Source organism: Gymnogyps californianus, chromosome 8 (assembly GCF_018139145.2).
Source record: "Gymnogyps californianus isolate 813 chromosome 8, ASM1813914v2, whole genome shotgun sequence".
Lineage (NCBI taxonomy): Eukaryota > Metazoa > Chordata > Aves > Accipitriformes > Cathartidae > Gymnogyps > Gymnogyps californianus.
This window is the reverse complement of record NC_059478.1, coordinates 14838582-14857712: the sequence shown is the minus strand read 5'-3', so window position 1 is coordinate 14857712 and position 19131 is coordinate 14838582. Positions and strand designations below refer to the sequence as shown.

The 19131-nt window shown below is 34.3% G+C and overlaps 1 protein-coding gene across 1 annotated transcript in view; it reads right to left on the bottom strand.

Moving 5' to 3' along the window:
- Positions 1-19131, bottom strand: part of CDC14A (cell division cycle 14A) — a 64836-nt gene that overhangs the window by 13026 nt on the left and 32679 nt on the right. Inside the window, 7 exon segments of the mRNA XM_050900655.1 lie at positions 112-227; positions 2629-2785; positions 5548-5686; positions 8075-8305; positions 10244-10331; positions 13611-13673; positions 15864-15930. Of these exon segments, the coding sequence (XP_050756612.1) occupies positions 112-227; positions 2629-2785; positions 5548-5686; positions 8075-8305; positions 10244-10331; positions 13611-13673; positions 15864-15930 (861 nt within the window).

Below are 19131 nucleotides of genomic sequence, written 5' to 3'. Positions count from 1 at the left end.
AGGTGGTACAACTAGTACCACTGCCTTAAACAAGGCCATGTACTTGCCATAAAGATCTGATAGCATAGACTGAATTTAAAATTGCAAATTACCTCAGAATTAATTAATTACCTCAGAGCTCCAGTTGTAGCAGAACATGGCCGTCTCCGACTTTTTAAGGCATTAAGCTTATCTCCCTGCGTCATGCCATTCTGAGTTTCCACACCTGCTTTGTCTTCAAAATCATTCTGGGAAACACAAAGTGTGCGAGCAAGGAAATATATCAAATTCTTAGGAGTAGTGTAGTTTCAAAGTATTGAACATCTCCTTCGCAAAGATTATAATTTAAAAGGCTAAGCTACAGTCTTCTGCATACATGGGGCACTACTCTGTCTTTGCATAGTTCCAGTAAATTAAATGTGTCATTGTACAAATGCACATTCACAGAGGCTTCTTCCAGAATCTGACTTCAAAGGCAGTTCAGGATGCTTGAGTCTAATGCCAGTATTCATTTACTTCAAAGTTATCTGTTTTTATAGAATGTAAACTCCAACTCCTTCCTCCATAACTATTTTTAAAGTTATCATCAATGTGGAAGGGAAGCAGCAACACACAATTTTGTGATATGCACAAGATGAGGAAGAAATTTAGATAAAGTTGTGTGTCCTGCAAGAAGAGCTAAAAATCAACTTTCCTAAATTACTGATTTTTTTTTTTAAATAAAGAGTTCTCATGACCTCTAGAAAAATACAGTTTTGAAAAAAAATTCCCCATGAGAACTTAATAAGGAATATAGGATGAACAGATTTCAGACTTTTATCCTACTTCTAGCTTTAGAAAATACTATAAACTCTAAGAAATATTAAAAGTGTATGCTAATACTGTTTAAATGTCTATTTAGTTTCTGACTGATCTCAAAATGTATTTATTCTAAGACCCAAGTATTAAGTAGAGACAGTATCTTAAGTAGCAGAGAAATATGAAAGTTACACAAAGCAAGAAGAGAACTGCCATTTTTTTAAATTGCCAAATGAAAAAAACTTATACCAGTTATGCTTCATTTGACCTCAGATCAAGTATTTGTATTACTGCAGTTCCTATTGTGCCTAAGTGACCTCACTGCTGTGCATAAAACAGAACAACAGTTTCTGCCATTAACGAAGATAAAAGCTTGACAGAAGTAATACAATAGAAGTTAATCAAATGATGTGACGCTCCAAGTGTTGCATTAATCATAGGAAAATATAAATATTTTAGCTAGATTTCATTGAAGATTATATGCTAGGCCATTGTTACCTATCATTCAGCCTCAATGCTGATAAATTTTGTTTCACTGTCTTTACCTGCCCAACAGTTATTGCATGTAGCTGTTCTGTCCTCTGATTCTTAGACCTTATGCATTTTTGGGACTGGGAACATTACTTTGTTTTGAGCTTCTAGAGAGCCTAGTATAATGAGGTCTTGAAATATAACCAAATATCCAAAGAGATAAAGAGATAAGTTAAATGTTTTGAAAACTGAATGTTAAACAGCTTATTGAAGCTGACACATCTGTAAAAAAAACGAAATACACGTATTACAGAGAGGGTTACAGTAGAAAAAAGCAGCACTGTGAATTTATATTGTGACCCTGTACATAAGCTGCCACACAGTATACAGGTAGTTGAGTTACCTGCTAGTAAGTTGCCTTAAATACTGGAAGCAGTAAAGTTATAGTAGTAGCTCAGATTGAAAAACATTACTTTTACCCATACGGCTATGTGCCAGCTGTTTTCATTAGGCATACAAGATCACCTCTACACAGTGTTATATTCTCCAGTTAGTAATCCAGATATTTAACTTCACATTTTCCAAGCCACAAACTGAACTTCCAAAAGGGAAACAGTACCTTTACAGAAATGCATTCAAGGTGCTCTTCCAGATTATGATAGATCACATGATAGATGATTATTTTAATTTATACTAATAACTATCTGAAGAAGGTGCCTACGACATCCCTGGTCTTCTACATCAAGTAAAGGATTCTGTCAGCAATGTAAAAGCTCTTTAGTTATTACAGAGCTAAGACAGGATTAATGAAATGCATAGTTCCTCTAAACTGCTTCTTACAGATACTGTAGAAAACTACAGTTTAAGATTTTTACTAGCCCAGAAGCAGAAGTATGTTCACTTCAGTTCACACTTCATGCCTGTGCTTTCAAGAAATAATTGTAAGTCCTTACCCTAAATGTACACATCACATCAGTAATCCATAACACCGTGATAAAGCGAGGGACATCTATACACTCATGCATTATTAGCTAGAAACTTGGAATAAATAGATTCCCAGGAGGAAAACTGATTTTTTTTTTTCCTGCGTTCTCCAATAAACAACTGAAAACCCTGAAAGAATGACTTGAAATAATGCAAACCTTTTGAAGTTTGCAAAATGATCTAACAGTTTTAAATATAACCAAAGCTTTTTTCTTTCTTTTTTTTGAAAAAGTGGAGATTTGTTCTAATTATGACCTATAAAAAAAAAAGTTTAGCTGTGAAAAAGCAATCTAGTACTAATACAAGCCTAAAAAAAATCTAAAAATTATCTGTAGCTAGTTATTAAAAGATCAGCTCTGTCTCTGCTTGTTTGAAATTTTTCCTATGAACTCTCACCTCCCTGTATTGATCCAAGTCTTGTACTTTATTCAAGCTGTCACTGATTGAAATGTCATTCAAGCCACAAAGAACTCTGTTAATGTTTCCATCAACTACTCGTTGTTTCTGCTTTGATCGGATGAGATCTCCCTCCAGCCATAACATTGCTTGCTTCCTTTAGGATACAAAACCAAATCAATTCATTTCAACAAATTTGCATACACATAAAAAACAATATTAAAACATGCTACTCTTACAGATTGCCAACATTTGAATCTTCTGTACATCTTCATCTGGAAAAAAAATTTGAATGTCTATCACCAAAAAAAAAAAAAAAAAAAAAAAAAAATCATTTTCAATGGTTAAAAACAACAACAAAAAAATCCCCAGAATCACCAAACAAATCTGTAGCCATCACAGCAATATTACAGGTACTAAAACTTCATTTTACAAAATCCTACTGGGAAAAGAAATTAACTAAACAGGAATGTGCAATGGTATTTTAAAGGCTTTTAAAACACACCTTAAAAATTCATATAAAATAATGTTTTTATATATGTAATGTGTAGAATAAACGATGATACAGCACTTTCCAACTTTTTATTAGCATGAGTTTTGCTAATAGAGATATTGTGCAGTAAAACTACAGCTGACCTGCACAGTGGAAGTGGCCACAGTCATGTAACGTTGAACAGGACTCTAGTATCAATTTTCAGAAAATGGAAGATTATATCCTTCAGACAGGTGGTTAAAAAAAATTAATTGCTACAATGTGCATGGACTAAGCAGGCTTTTGTTGATGAGACTGCATTATTCCTCAATAAGGAAGTTTGCTGGGTAGGTACCGGTCATGCTAGTTCCATCCAAGAACTGAGACCCTATTACATATTATGGCAACAAAATTAAATTCCTATACTGAACAGAGAAAAAAAGAATGAGGAATTAAATCAGAATATACTTTCACTGGAAACTTCTTTGTTTTAAAACAAAATATTACAGCAAAGCTTAAGAGCCAAGCAGTCTGAGCCAACTGCCTAAACTTGCTCAATAATAAATGGGAAAGGTAAGCACTTCCAGAAAAATTTCACTACATCCCTATAAAACATCAAGAGAAGGGAGAAAGAGGGGGTGGAGGGAGAAGGAGTGCCACTTATTCCACCTAACAGAAGTAGCCTAGAAAATATGCTTGAATTTAAATACCTTTGAAATCTTTCACAATCAATTGCATTCATAGTAACAAACTGATTTGATACGTACTTGGGTGGGAGAGTCTCTACAAAAAAACTACTCAAACCTCCCTTATTAAACCTCAAAGAACCTAAGAGATGAAGCTTTGACATCTATGAAGGCTGGGAGATCAAAGTTGCAAGATTTCGCCTTTTTGTCAGATGCAACTTTGCAGCCCTGAGGGCAAGATATTTTATATTAGAATGATGCAACTGATGTAAGCTGCTTCTTTCTCAATCCCACTTTGACACTACTGGTGACATTGCTTGAATTTTGTCTGATTGTCAAAACAGGTATCTATTGCCATTAGGACAACAGAAAATCTTTACTGAACAATACTACAGCTCTTAGCTATGAATAATGTAGGTACGAATGAAAAAAATCTGAAGGATCTTTGCCTATTGACAAAATCAAACCAAGTATTTATACGCCACTGCAGAAAAGACATGGGCCCTGTTTTTCCTATCTTTCAAGTAAACAGCACTTATTAATCACACTACCTACTACCTTTCTCAATTTTGCTCCATTGTGCAAGTTATTTTTAAGAGTGCATCATCCAAGCATCAGCACAGTATGGAGAAGTTTAATGTGTCTTCAGTGAGCACTTGTGGTTTGTGAAAGTTTGTGATTCACAGTATTTTGAATAATGGTGGGCCACCTCTCAAATAAGGAGTGCCCATTCAGTTGCACTGGAAAATAAATAGGAATCCTCATTCATGCTCAATTTCCCTTACGAATTACAGTAATACTCCTTCTTTCTCTCTAATACCTTATGGATTTTAAGATGCAAGGTCAGTACATGTTTTACTGTATTTACACAGCATCTAGCAGAGCTGTTGCATTCTCTTTTTTCCAAAAAGAGACACATTTGTGGTGGATTTTCTCAAAATGTTTTTTCTCATAACAGTGAAAGTGCCCCCAACTAAATAACATCATATCAACTCAAAAGTTATTGGCATAACCACTATATAATAGTAAATACACAATGTAGAAACCACTATGAAATTAAACTTAATGTCTACATCACTGAAGCCAGTGCAATTTTGTCATTCATTTCCAGTCAGGATCAAACCTTGAATCACCCATTCAAATTATCTGTACATGAAATGTTCTGAACTCAAAGTATACAGTCAATTTTGAGAAGGAGCTGTATTAAAACCATACATTTGTTTTGCTAACGACTATTAGCTCGAAATCAGAAACGCTTCATACATTATGCCAGGAATCTGACAGAGATCATAAGCTGTCCACCACATACGTATTTAATCTTTAGTTACAAGAAAGAAAAAACCATATCAATTACACTACTGTAAGATTCATTTTAAGAGTCATCATAGGCTATATATAAAGTATATAAAGTCTATCCTTTCTATGTTAATATTTTAATAAATCCTTATTGTTGATTTTATCTTTTGTCCACATCTGGACTTCACACTTCCAACACTTTTGTCTTTAACTCCTAAATCCCCCAGAACACAAACATAGAATCTTGAGACCCTCTGCCCCTTAAGGTGACAGAATGCACAGCACTCCAGAGAAGGCAGTTGCTACTAAGTTTGATTTCAATCCCAAATTAACTAACCTTAACTATATTGCAACAGGCAGTAATATACGACATCAGTAGACAGAAAATAGATCCTATAAATAGTGCAAAATGGATAAGGACGTAGAGAAGCAGTTGATTCTTAGTAGCAAAGAAGGTATACATACTCTTCCAAGAAGTGTTGCTGGGGTCCTATAATAGAGCCTGGTCGACATATTCTTATCCAAGCAATGGCTTCAGCATGTGTGAACTTGTAGTGTTTCATTATGTAACAGGCAATCAGTGTTCCTGTTCTCCCCAGGCCAGCTACAGAAACACAAATATCAACGTTCACATACAAAGTCACGAGCATTTAATAACTATCAAATTAAAGCATGGGATATGAGAAGACTTGTTTGCAATGTTATTCACCACCTTAATATCTGAAAAAATAATTTCTGATTCAGTATCCCATTTATCACATAACTGGATTTCAATGCTGTAGATATAAAAACAAATGTATCATACTTATAAAAAGCTAACAGCGTTCAAGAACGCATGCAACAGTGATGGCTCCTGCCACTTGTACGATTCTACCTCAAACTTTTTTTTTTTTTTAAAAAAGGCTGATATTTTAAAAAAAGCTGTGACCAAGCTGGATACAAACTTAATATTTATAAAACCAGTAAAAAACAAAATCAAAGTACCTTTGAGAGGCCAACACACATGCTTTACAAATCAAGGTTCAAATATATGCAAATACATGTGCACATCACAACAGATAGCAGCATGCGTCTTCTCAGCCAGCGGCTTTTTCTTTTTGAATCAGTTTTGTTGTGAAACCAATCTATAAAACTATTCACTGCTATCTGTATAAACAGCAATGAATGCTGACCAGCACAGAATTTTATATATCAATAGCTTAAAGTAATTTAACCCATTGCCCCCCCAAATCACAAACTAATCCTGGTTTTAAGGGGAGAATAGAGAGACAGAAAAATTAGCTTTTACTATCAGACAAATCTCTAACTGTCAAGTAAGAATTAATCTCTTTCTAGCCCTGTGTCTTATCTACTAGTAAAGTGTCTCCCCATTTAAACCTTATTTTCCTGCAAATACAGTATTTGCAATTTACAGTCTCATGGTAGCCAGCTATTGTTTATGCACCAACAACCATCTAAATGGAAACTCTCTAAGCAGCCAGACATCCTTGCTGACAATTCTATACACAACTACAAGCTCCTTACATTTAAGCAATAACTAAATCTTGCTGTGACTTTTTGGAAAGTTAAGATGATTCAGGTAAAAGGATGAACGTAAAAGTTCACAAATAGTGAGATTCCATAACTGTATACTGGAAGACTAGCTCTGAAGAATCATTTAAAAAGGGGAAGTATTGTTAGAGAGAGTGTTTTGGGTTTGGGCTTGGGTTTTTGGTTTTGGGTTTTTTTTTTTTAAATGCAAAAGGAATGCAACATGCAGATAGATAACCAAGAGCTGTACTATACTAAACATATATCTGAATAAGAAAACGGTCTCTGAAAATTGCAGGTAACATATACCAACTGCATATATCGCTAAGACTTCAGTTCTTTTCATTAAGTTCCTGCTAATGTACAAACTTTCCATAGCAACCCTTTGCATTAAACCATTCCATAACTTCTGGGACAAGCAATTTCTAGTGCGGAAGCTGTGCTTGGAATACTTCTGCAATAAGAGTACAAGAAAACTACAAACAATACATTAACTCTGAGTTAACTGTTGATTTAACTTTGTATAGGCTTATTTAGAAGGGTGTAAAGAAACCTAAAAAGAATGAGATTGTTGGTTTGCTTATTAAATGGTCAGATGAAAGACCAAAAATACTTCAGTTTAGCAAGTGCATATCTAAGTCACTAGAAAAGTATATTGTATGCCTTTAGCAACTAAGCCTGGAGAATAACAATCTACTCCTGTTAATCAACAGTTTATACTCTCATTTAGTCAGTTAGCAGATGTCCAGCTTATTAATGCCAGAATTTCTGGGTTCTAGCCACAGTAACAACTTGTTAGCAAATAAACTTATTTACCTTTGATATGCGTGTTTATTGTTCATGGAAAAATTATCAATAGCACTATTCTTGTTTCAGATCAGCAAGACATTCGTCTCCACAATGTCCTTACACAAGTCGAAACATAAATCAAGCCGAACCCTTCAAAGTCTTTGTTAATCGTTCTTGACTAAGTATGTTTTGTGTATTTTCTGGCTGATTTGCTGAAATAGGCTAGTTTGAAATGCTGGCATCAAAATAACTCACATTAACTTGAAATGCAGAAGCCATGCTCCACAGAAAAATGTAGAACAGTCCAAAAGCACAAAGAAAACCTTTCAGTCTTTTGCATTTCCTAGCCAATTATCATAATGCTGTGAAAGCATAATGCAAAAGAGAAATCTCCATCAACTAAAGCTCACCCCTTCAAGTGATATTAAGAAAAAACAGAACAATGAACAACGAACAACAGATTGTCAGTTACTGCAAGTAATAGTGTAGGATGAAAGAACTTAATGTGCACATGAAAATAACAAATATTTGTCATATATTTAGTCAAGTATCATAAAGCAATATTACTTTCACAACCAGAAAGTGTTATTTTAACTACTTTATTTCTGGAATAAACTCTGTGGATTTATACTTATTTTGAACTTCAATCTGAGAAATAAATATGTGCATATACCTTTACAATGTACAGCAATAGCACCATCAGCATTTTCACAGATGTTCAGGAACCTCTGAACTATACTGTCGCTTGGTGTGCTGCCATCTATGAAGAACAGGTCATAATGCTCAAAACCAGCATCAGTAAAGCGTTTTGCCTCATAAATTTTTTTGTTTAGTCTTATGATTGATGTGACATTATGTTTCTTGAAATAGGGAAAGTAGGCTTCAGGTGCATGAAGAGGATAACCTATAAAAAAATAAAGCAACAACCATTTAATGTCATAGATGAATTTCAAAGTCCTACTAATCAAAATTGCCCCCCAAACCTTTTTTGATTTATAAACATGCTAATACTGAAAATGCTTTAATATTTTATTCAGAATAAACACATTAAGTGATATAAAAAAAATTGTCCACAAAATACTCATGAAGACCACTATAATTAAAAAAAGGACCAGAAAAAAAAATTAAAGCACAGTGTATATGAAACACTGTACTGTCTCCTGTTTAGCTCATTCCTCTGTACTAGTTAGGGTCTTCTACATAAAGCTAGGCACATTTATGAATTCAGCATTTCAGAACAGCTGCAGATCAAAGAAGAAGAACATGCTTTAAGAGCAAACACTGTGTTTATGAGGAAAATAGACCGGTGATCTACACTATGGACAACAGGAACAGTCAAAGGATAAACTGCAGCACCAGAAACATTCTTGCTCCATGGTGAAGTAAAAAAGCTTTAGTGCCTTTGTGCAGTTGAGAGACAAAAGAATCCTCTAGATGAAGGTCGGGGGGGCAAGGAGGGAGGTCAAAGACCAACCACACCACAACTGTTTAGGACACTTTCACCAAATAGATGTTCTCTGTCAACAAGGGTGTGAAGGAGTGTGTGCACATGCACACATGTCTATAGGATGTATGTATGTAAAATGCAGTTTATTCTTTTCCATTAACAATTAAGTCTTACAAAAAAACCACAGGAACAACATAGCTACCACAAGAATCAGAAGGTCTGCCATTGACCAAATTCACTGGTTTATCTCCAGAATTTTTATTCCTGTTCAAATAAAGTCCAAAAGCTTCCTCACAAAACATGGGTCATTTCCGCAAGTCATATATGCATTAGTAAATGCAATTAGAGTCACAACATAATGAGAAAAATGTAGCTTTGTAATGTGTACTTACACTCACCTGGGTGAGGCTTATTTGTAGCCTCATAACTGGACTTTAAGCATTAGTGTTAATTTAGTAATTTTCAGTTATATACATGTTAAAAATAAAACACTCACCTGGGTGAGGCTTATTTGTAGCCTCATAACTGGACTTTAAGCATTAGTGTTAATTTAGTAATTTTCAGTTATATACATGTTAAAAATAAAACACAGGTTTTCCAAATTCCATGGAACAATTTAAGTAATTTTCGAAAAAATTCTGCAAGAAGGGACTGTATCAGTGATTGGTGAAGAAACCCAAACCAACCTAAATATTTTCTCCCTGGATTTTGTTTAAATATTCAGTGGACCCTATGCAATTAGCAGCATTCCAGTCATAAAGGAAACATGAAAGAGCAGAAGGGGGGGGGGGGGGGGGAAGAGGTGCAGAAAACATGCTCACATAAATAAGGTGACATGGCACAAAGAATAAGGTGAAATTCAGCAAAAATCTGATTCTAGTTTTTAAATGACTGATTTTCCTTTTAGCTGGACCAAATCTCTACTTTCCTTGTCGGTCAAGTTTCTCTTTTTATTCCATTAGAATCACATCGGTTCTTCCCACTAGCCCAAGAATCTTCAGTAGTACAGGCAAGCTGCTTTTCAAAGTCTTTCCTGGCCTTTATTACAAAACTCTTAATATAGTCTCCTTTGCTTTATGCAACTCATCTTTAATTCTGCATACTTACCGTATCAGGTTCCAGGAGAAAGGTAAGGGACCTGAATTTCTCAGGCACTTTGTCACTGAATGAAAGTAGTCACTGACTGTTAGAAGAATTGGAGTTCTCCTAGCAAAGAAGAATTCCAAAACCTTTGGAATTAAGTTCTATGATCATATATAAAACGTTCACTGTATGATTATTTCTGAAGATGAAAATTAACCTATAAACCTCTATTATCTTCTGCTTATTTGCTGTGACTGTTTAACGTGCTGGAAAAAATAAGATCATAGAATAGCATTAAAATATACACCATACCATTTTCAAGTTTGCTTTTTGGGTGTGGTCCACTAAATGCCAAAAATTTTCCTGGAACAATCCAGTTGAAGTCACCATTTTCTACTCGCTATAAAAATTTCAGAAAAGAAAGACAAGCATTTTAATATCTGTACATACAAGGTTAAAAAAATTACTCAAGATTTTATTTTACTTTTTAATATGTTCTTGCTGCATTAAAACAAAACACTTCAAATGTAATTAGCTAGCTTACCTACATGGGACAAACTAACTCACTATAAGCTGCTTCTCAGAAATCTCTTTATAAAATGAAATGCAAAAAATTTTGCTGAAGTTTTCCAATAAAAGCAAAAGATCCTATATCTAAGATATTTCTCCCTTAGAGGGTTCAGCGTTTTAAGACACCTACTTAATACTGACAAATGCCAAGATTCTTGTATGTTTTTATCAAAGAATATGGAAAAATGCTTCCCTGTAAGGCACTGGCTAAAAACCCCAATTCACAGAAAACAACCTAAAAAACCAATTAGCCTTCAAAAACAATTACCCTTTCCCTGTAGAAACTGAAATTTACATATTGGCACAAGCTCTGATGAGCCAGTAATCACAGAAGCAAAGTATAAATCAAATAAAAAGACTAAATTAAAAAAAACTTTCAAACTGATGTTTTGCATTTCTTACTTTTAAATGAAAACTTCAAAAAGGTTCTGCAAATTCTGTCAGTGCCAAAACTAGAAGCTTCTTTGGAAATACATAACTAAAGTTAAAAACTGCCTTCTTTTTTTGTTAATTGAAGAGTGCTCATTCCTCATTTGGCAATGCAGTTATTCTCAGCGTGACTTTTAAGGACACAGCACTCAGTTCAACTGCATTATTAAGTTTGTTTTTAGCTCTCAGCTCATCAAAACATCCTAATGAGTGAAAAGTTCTGATAATGAACATTACTGTAATCAATTCACCAACTGTTTGCTTAGCTAAGCCCATTAGGCTTGCTCCAAATGTCCTCACAGTGAAAACTCCTGTAAGTTAACAAGGTTGCATAACGACTAGTGAACTGATCTTACTGCCAAGTCAAGACCCCTTGCCCCCCCACATTTACATCACACAGACTGCAATCTCAACACTGTAGCACCTCTACCCCCTTTAAGGAAGAAGTCCTGTTCAAGAAGTTGAAAGTATTTTTATATTTGTATTACCAGTTTTATTTGTGAATTAAGTAGTTCTTTATAGTTACATGGGTTATTGTGAATAATTTAAATTTTAACCAATCTGAACTACAGATATATATGTATATGTATGTATATATACTCAACACTACATGCAAACATTATTATTAAAAAAAGAGAACTTGAGTATTTTACATCTAGTCCAACAAAAGGGGAATTAGCTGCCTTTATAATGTAGTAAAGATGAAAGAACTATAAACATGAAATAGAATTTCCTTTAGCCTGCTCCCTTTAAGTCTTATGCAACTTTTCTCCATATAACTACACAGTTGAAGACCTAACACAGCAAAAACCTGGAACATTTAAAGTTTTAGAAATATAGCACAGGACATATCTAAACATACAAAGCTGACCACGATGCATAAAATAATAGAAGACATACCAAAAAATGGACAAAAAATTAAAGATGATTCCAAGTTCTTGCTTCTTAAACTCAGACAGCGGGCAGCATACTTTAAACATCATTTACACATACATACTTTTCACAAACTAAAATAATGTTAAGCATTAAACAACATAATTGGATAGCTTTAGTCAATTATTTTAATACTTTTTTCAGGCAGATTAACGCCTACTGTATATACAGAATCCTAGGAATTCCCAACCATTATTTGTTTTTAGAACAAACATCTTCCTTTTGTACACAGAGTAAGCAAAAAAGCAGCAATTTCTTACTTTAAATTTTAGTTACTGTTGATTTAATTTTGGTAATTCAGCAAAGGCTATACCAATTTCTCAATCTAATCATTATGGAACATTACAGTATACAGAAATCCTTCTACAAATGCTTTTAAGTTTTGTGAATAGCTATATGTGTATATATATAGCTTATAATAGCTAAATGTGCCTATTGCAGCCAACATCTACTGTACAGATTTGCGTTGTAAATTAAGTTTTTCCACTGTTTATTCCTCTCCTGACTTCACCCTTCCTTGAATATTTATGAAACATTTCCTATAGCTGTATGTATTCCAGATATGTACTGAGCCACTCATATCTTCTTGCTTGTAAAACAAAGTTATTTATCAAATATTACAGAGATTTAAGAGAACAATTATCCCTAATACTTGTTTGATATTAGAAATATTCAAATTAAAATAATAAATTTTAAAATGGACGTTTTCAGACTAAGCAAATTTATTCTCATTATTTCCAAGTCTTCTGAAAATTGCAATAGAGGGGCTGGGGGGAAGAATACTGGCTACAATAAAGTAACACAAATCTAAAAAGAGAGTTTAATATATATTCAAATGTTTAGTACACCTCTAGTTTATATATCTTTCTCCTTAACCAATGCAACTGCAGGAACTTCAGGGAGTTCCAAAGGCAAGGTCCAATACAACTACATGGTTGTCACTGACTTCCGTAAAAACCCTTTCCCTTCCTTTGAGTGGGGGAAATGGCAGACAAAGATCATGCAACCGTTCTGGACCAGATGTATATACACCTTCTGTGCCTGCAATTTCCTCTGTACACAGCCCAGTTCACAGATGCAGCATGGGCATATGTTAAAGGTTCTCTGCAGCAATATAGCTTGAGATAACTGTCTACTACTAGCAGATAAAGGTGTGTATGTTACAGAACAAAGTCCTAGAAGCATCTAGAGTCATCCAGAGTATCTATTCTTAAGTTCTAAGAAGGCTGGCAGAACAATGAATGACATCTGTTAGCTTTCTGGGACTTCATTAGGGAAATATTTTGGATGTATTTTCATTACTGGAATCCCCATAAAATGCATCCTTACTAAAAAAGCTCAAAATGTGCTTAATCTATGTGGCTATAAAAATTTTAATCATGTATTTGGGGCTAATAGCATCTCAAGAAGCAGCTCAACAAGTGTTGAAAGAAAACACAGATTCTGTGGGTCAGCTGAGAGACCTTAGATCGTACCCTGGGGGAAGGTGGGGAAAGCATGAAAGAGGTCCCAGAAGCCAGAAAGGCTACAAGAAAACAGTAGACTTATGTGATGCACTGAAATTGCAAGGATATTCATCCTGCATGTTTTTTGCATACAGGTTTGGATGTACATACCTTACATATGAACACTGGGTTTTACTTGAAGTAAAATGTGTTTCCAGTATGTTTTAAGTTGTGGGATACTGCATATTCTAACTTATTTTAGGTAAACCAAACACATTCAACTCATTATTAAATGTACAAACCTCATAGTGTTCATATTCATCCACATCAAATGTCTTAAAGTCAAAAAATCCATGCTGCAAGGCCTAAAAGGCAACAAGGTGTCAGTTTATACTGAAATATGATATATAATCTCATTTTATAATACTGTTTTTGAGAATCAAAACTAAATCACTAAATGTTTGTGCTTTTGGCTTATTGAAGCCTCTATGTTAAGACAACATTACATTTTGCACAGATTAACACCACAGACAACAAAAACTCCGACAACGTCACTAAAGCACGTCAGGCTCATTATTTCCCCTTCAAACACATTATGATGGGACATAAGGTTGTTGCATATCACTTAAACCATAAAATTGATTCTCCCCACCCCACTATGTATGTTTTTTTCTGTAAGGCAGATGACATTAAAAAGCAATTCCCTTTTTGTCGTACACTCATTCAATGAGTTCTATGCTGAATACATTTTCATGCAGTTGGACATAACACAATATAGAACATTAAGAGTTTATTGATTTTCTATACTTAATATGATACTCTGATTTTATCATCATAATACCCAGGCAAAATGGCATATACAGAATACAGTACTGTGTATAACCTGTATTTTATGAATTGCTTTTAATACACATTCCACTGATAGAATGAAGTTCACTAGACTACATTAGTCTTTATTACAGGATTGAAAGAAGTTTTGTATTTGATTACTGTACTATTATTAAATATGCCAATTTTGTACTAAAGAATTGTGTATAATACCATATTAAAAACAATTCTATGAATAAGGAATTCATAGCCCAAATGTCTTCCAAGGAATAGGTGGAAGACAGTTCTGCAGCATATATTTATACCCAATCTACTGCAATCTGAGAAGTATAGATATTACACAACATTCTGGGATTACGGTGTGATAAAAAACACACCACAGATCTATGATTTAAAAAACAATAATCATCGGTCTGCCATCACTTGCTACATATAGAGCACCTTTAAGACAAAATAAAAATAACTTTGTTATAGACAACATAGGCTCAATGATTGGACCTGTCACGAAACCTAAGATACCAAGAGGTTTGTCTGAACAGCTGATTTTGAAAAATGTATTTCATTTAAGCATGGTTGGCTGGCTGCACTCCAGAATTTGTTGGCCCTCCGAATTACATGTGTATGATATATGTGCACTCAAACACCAAATTTACCCAGATAGACTAAGATTTTACTTTAGATTAAGGCATACGGTTTCTGCTCAAAGTGTTTTTACCTCTGCAGGTAAACTGGACAAAAATTCAATAATAGGTTTCATGGGAACAAAGGAGGAAAAACTGATTCTCAAAGTCCTTTTGACGTGTTTGTTGCAGATAAATTACAGTGACTGCACTGACTGCTTCACAGAGCTTCAGGATCCGTAGAATGCCACACAAATTAGAGTCTTGCTGTTAACTGACAGCTCCTTTCCCACCCCCACAGAACTAAAAATATTAAGCTCTCTTTTTTCAATTTTTAAGAAACACTTGTTTTGCTATACTTTTAAGAATTAGAAACAGACTATAAAGTGTCTGTACAGAACTGTTCATATAGCCTGCTCTCTTCATCAAGATCACTGGGAAATGAACAAAATTTAATCTTTGCTTATAGTATGAACTATACACTATAACACAAGGTTGTCAATTTAGATGTGATGTAACATTTTAAAAAAAGCAATATTGGAGCTTAATATTCCCCAGTACCAGGACTGTTGAAAGTGACACATCAAAACACTAGTAAGATACATTAGTTTTCATTCTTTTTAAACAATTCTGAAAAGATTAGTGTCAAACACTGAACCAAGTGTTTTGCGAGAAAGTTGGGGCCAAGTACATGCAAAAACTGCTCAGATTAAATCACAGAATACCTAGGCGTCTGTCTCACTTGACTTTATCAACCTATGTTATTCCCTTTTACCAATGATTATAAATGATCTATTAGCAGATCTAGTGCACTGCCTTGCACTGTTAAGAACTGCCCCCAGCCAGGCCTGGTGCATTTGCACATTCCAATTCATAAGGTGAAGTTCAGACAGCTGTTAAAGGCCAGGCCAGCCAGGTAAAAATGTAACCTCCTTCCATTGTCACTACTCAAACACAGGCCTCAGTAACTTAGGCTTCATGACAGAATACTACTTATTCACACACATTTTGCTTTGAAACCAGATTTTCTAATGTATTTTAACAGTATTTTCTTTCACATTTTAAAAGTCAATTTAAATCTGTTTTGCTAAGGAAAAGTGTTATTACCTTATTTATTCCCTGTAAACAGTCCAAGATCGTAAGATTGTACGTGCAGTTCCCAAATGAAGCATCCCTATGGATTTAATACAAGTGAATTTAATATACACAGAATTATTTTAAGAACTCAGGGAAAGGCAGCACACAACAGAATATATTCAAGTTATTCAATCTCCTCTGAGAACTCTGAATTAAAGTTTGAAGACGACATCTTTTTAGAAGCTTGTTCATCCTAAAGCACTCCCCTACAAAAGATGTAGCTCAGTGTAAATGCAGTTAGATACTGCAAATTATTTTAAGTGCATATTTTGCATCAGCTAACTACATGCTCTTTACCAAATTATTTACGCTGTTCTAGAACAGGAAGCTTTGCATCCTCTCTCAATTGTGTAAGGATAGAAGCAAATAAAGCAAAACTTGCTTTAACCATTATTCAAGTCTTAATTGAGTTACACTGTATAACATTGAAAGGCAAACAGACTACTAGTTTGGATTTCATTTACAGGCTCTCATTTTGATGCCTGATTACAGATGTGATTAAAAATTATCCAGACATAATTAATTTTAAAATTACTTAACCTCAGTTCTGCCACTATGAAAATAACAATTTCTTTTTAAAAGATGACAGGATACACCAAAACAAAACATATTGAAATGGTACGAGACACCAACATAAAACCAAACACCACCACCAAAAAATAACAGCAACAAATGCATCGTGGAAAAAAGAAAAAGTACTTTTCAAAGTGTCCTTCAGACCAGTTTGCATTTTAACAAAATTCTGCCTGGGCAGATTATTTCCTAATCACTCATTAAAGAAATCTTTTACAGTTTTGCTCTAAGCTGTCTTATCCAGAGTGCTAAGAACTGCAATTTATCAGAATAGCAAAATTTTAAGTTTCAGCCAGATACATCTTTAATCTATAATTGATTCAAAATTTCAATCTTTCATTGAAAACTTTCCTTTTTTGATAGTCTACTTGCTATAAGTAGTATGAAATTTGTTATAGTGATATGCTCCTTCAATCCCAAGTACTTTAAGAGTAGAATATTCTCACCCATTCTTTAAGAGCAGAGTAAGTATAGCAGTTATGAGCAAGAAGTGTTAATAGAAAATATATTTATGAAAATTAAAAGCTACAATTTTGGTAGTGTCATATTACAGGCAGGCTACTCTAGAAAAGTTTTCAAGTCATTAGACTATTAAAAAATACTTAGCCACAATGTTTTAGAATGGGAACTTTAAAGTGTGAATAAACCTTCAATATCCAAATCCAACACAAAGAAGTTTTTCAAAATGAAGCACCATAAAGTATTTTCATTACATTAGATAAACAGAACATACCAAAGCTATAAAATATAAAACTTTACAGACAATACATTTTTGACAGGGGAAAGTTGGATAACAGATCATTTTAGCACAAAAGCATTTTAGCAAACAAAAAGGTCTTCCAAGCAAAAAATCTTAAGGCCCTAATGGGAACATGTACATAGCAGAAAATCTTTAAAAGCCGTAACAGTTTTCTGAAGGGCCTGACAGAAACAACAAAACCTAAAACAATGCAAACCACAAAATTAAGTATATAGAGAAATATGAATAGAAGATATCACTGCAGCAGACATGTTCTATATTGCATGTTATTTTGCTATAACAAGAATATAATTTTTATTTTATCTATATGTATATAACTACTTCTTCAACTGATAAGTCATCTGATACCGCAGTACATAAAAACAATGCTGGAAAAAAAAGCCACATAAACTCTAATCCATTAATAAGAAGTGCTATGAGAGAGAGAGAGAGAGAGAGAGAGAGAAGGGAGAGGAGAGAGGAAGGGAGGACATTGAACTTGACCTAGATGTACAAGACAAGCCTATCACAATTCCAGGTGTACAGTATTCCTAGCTACAGTTCCCACAGACAGCTATTACCAGTGGAGTGCACATGGATGCTGGCAGCTAACATCTACTGCCTACATCATCCATGCCTCAAACGTCTCATTTCTGTTGCTGTGCACCTAACCATTAAAGTAGGTGTACTCTGACTGGAGAAAACAGCTCTGCTGACACTTGCCATCCACACACAGTGCAATAATAGAAAGACTGAAAGCCAGGAAAATTCCAAATAGGCAAAGTTTTGGAAGAAACAAATAAAAAGCTGTTTAAACCTAATCCCAAATTCCCAGAAACTCAAATAGCAGCAGTATTCTAATTTTTTTTAAAGAAACACAACACACTAAGTTAACATCGGAAAAACTCACGCCCCATCTATCTTTTGTGGCAGAATGCGATGATGTAATGAAACCATAAACATACACTACATATGAATGACAGTGCAGCATGGTAGTGAAACAACACCTGGAAGCGGTGGCTTAATATTACCTAACGCTTCGAAGGAAAGCATGATGTTTGATGAACCATGGCAAATACTGAGCGTATTATATCAGACCTTGTCATAATCTCTCTCTTTCTGTCCCTCTGCCCCTCAAGTATATTCTGGTAAGAAAACACAAGCAAATCATAAAAGTTCCTTCTATCATAATTTGGAAAACAAGAAAATGGAACAAAATCTATGCACTTTTTTTTCCCTTAAAGCCACAGCCATTTTTATTTTAGCAATCTCAATCCTTTTCAGGGTAAATTCAGGAATATATTGATTTTTTTCTTTTCTAGTTTCCAAAAGTACAACTGGCTGAATAGAACCAATTCCAGATGCAAACCCCTTTCTGAAACTTTACTGTTTTATGCTCCAGAATCTTAAGCTATCTACAGGTATTAAATTTTAGGTGTAAGAACAAAGAAATTCATCTGGCAGAAGTTTTATGTATAGCCCATGAGGACTCTGCATGCTGGATCCATTGATATAGTAGAGCGATACCTGGCGTACAGGTAAGGCAAGTGCTTGTGGACTCAGTATTAGGAGATGAAACCCAAGTTACTAGTTTCAGAACACACAGCAAGCAACAAAATGCACATTACAGAGCTGTTTTAAATATTAAAACAATATAAAAAAGTATTTATGAAGCAAAGTTACAGTGTACTTATGAAGTGACATTTTTTATTTTCAATCTTCCTATCAAATAGATGATTTCGTATTGTTCCAGAAGTGTTAGTATTCCTTTAGAGTTTAGTCAAAGAGCATTTTGCAGAAGTGTTAGCGAGGACAGATGCTTAATGCCAATCTTACTGCCAACTACATGTCTAGAAAGGCCTTGAAATACTCAAAAGGCAAAGATTAAGAGTTTATCATGACCTGATTTCCTGAATGTTTTAACAG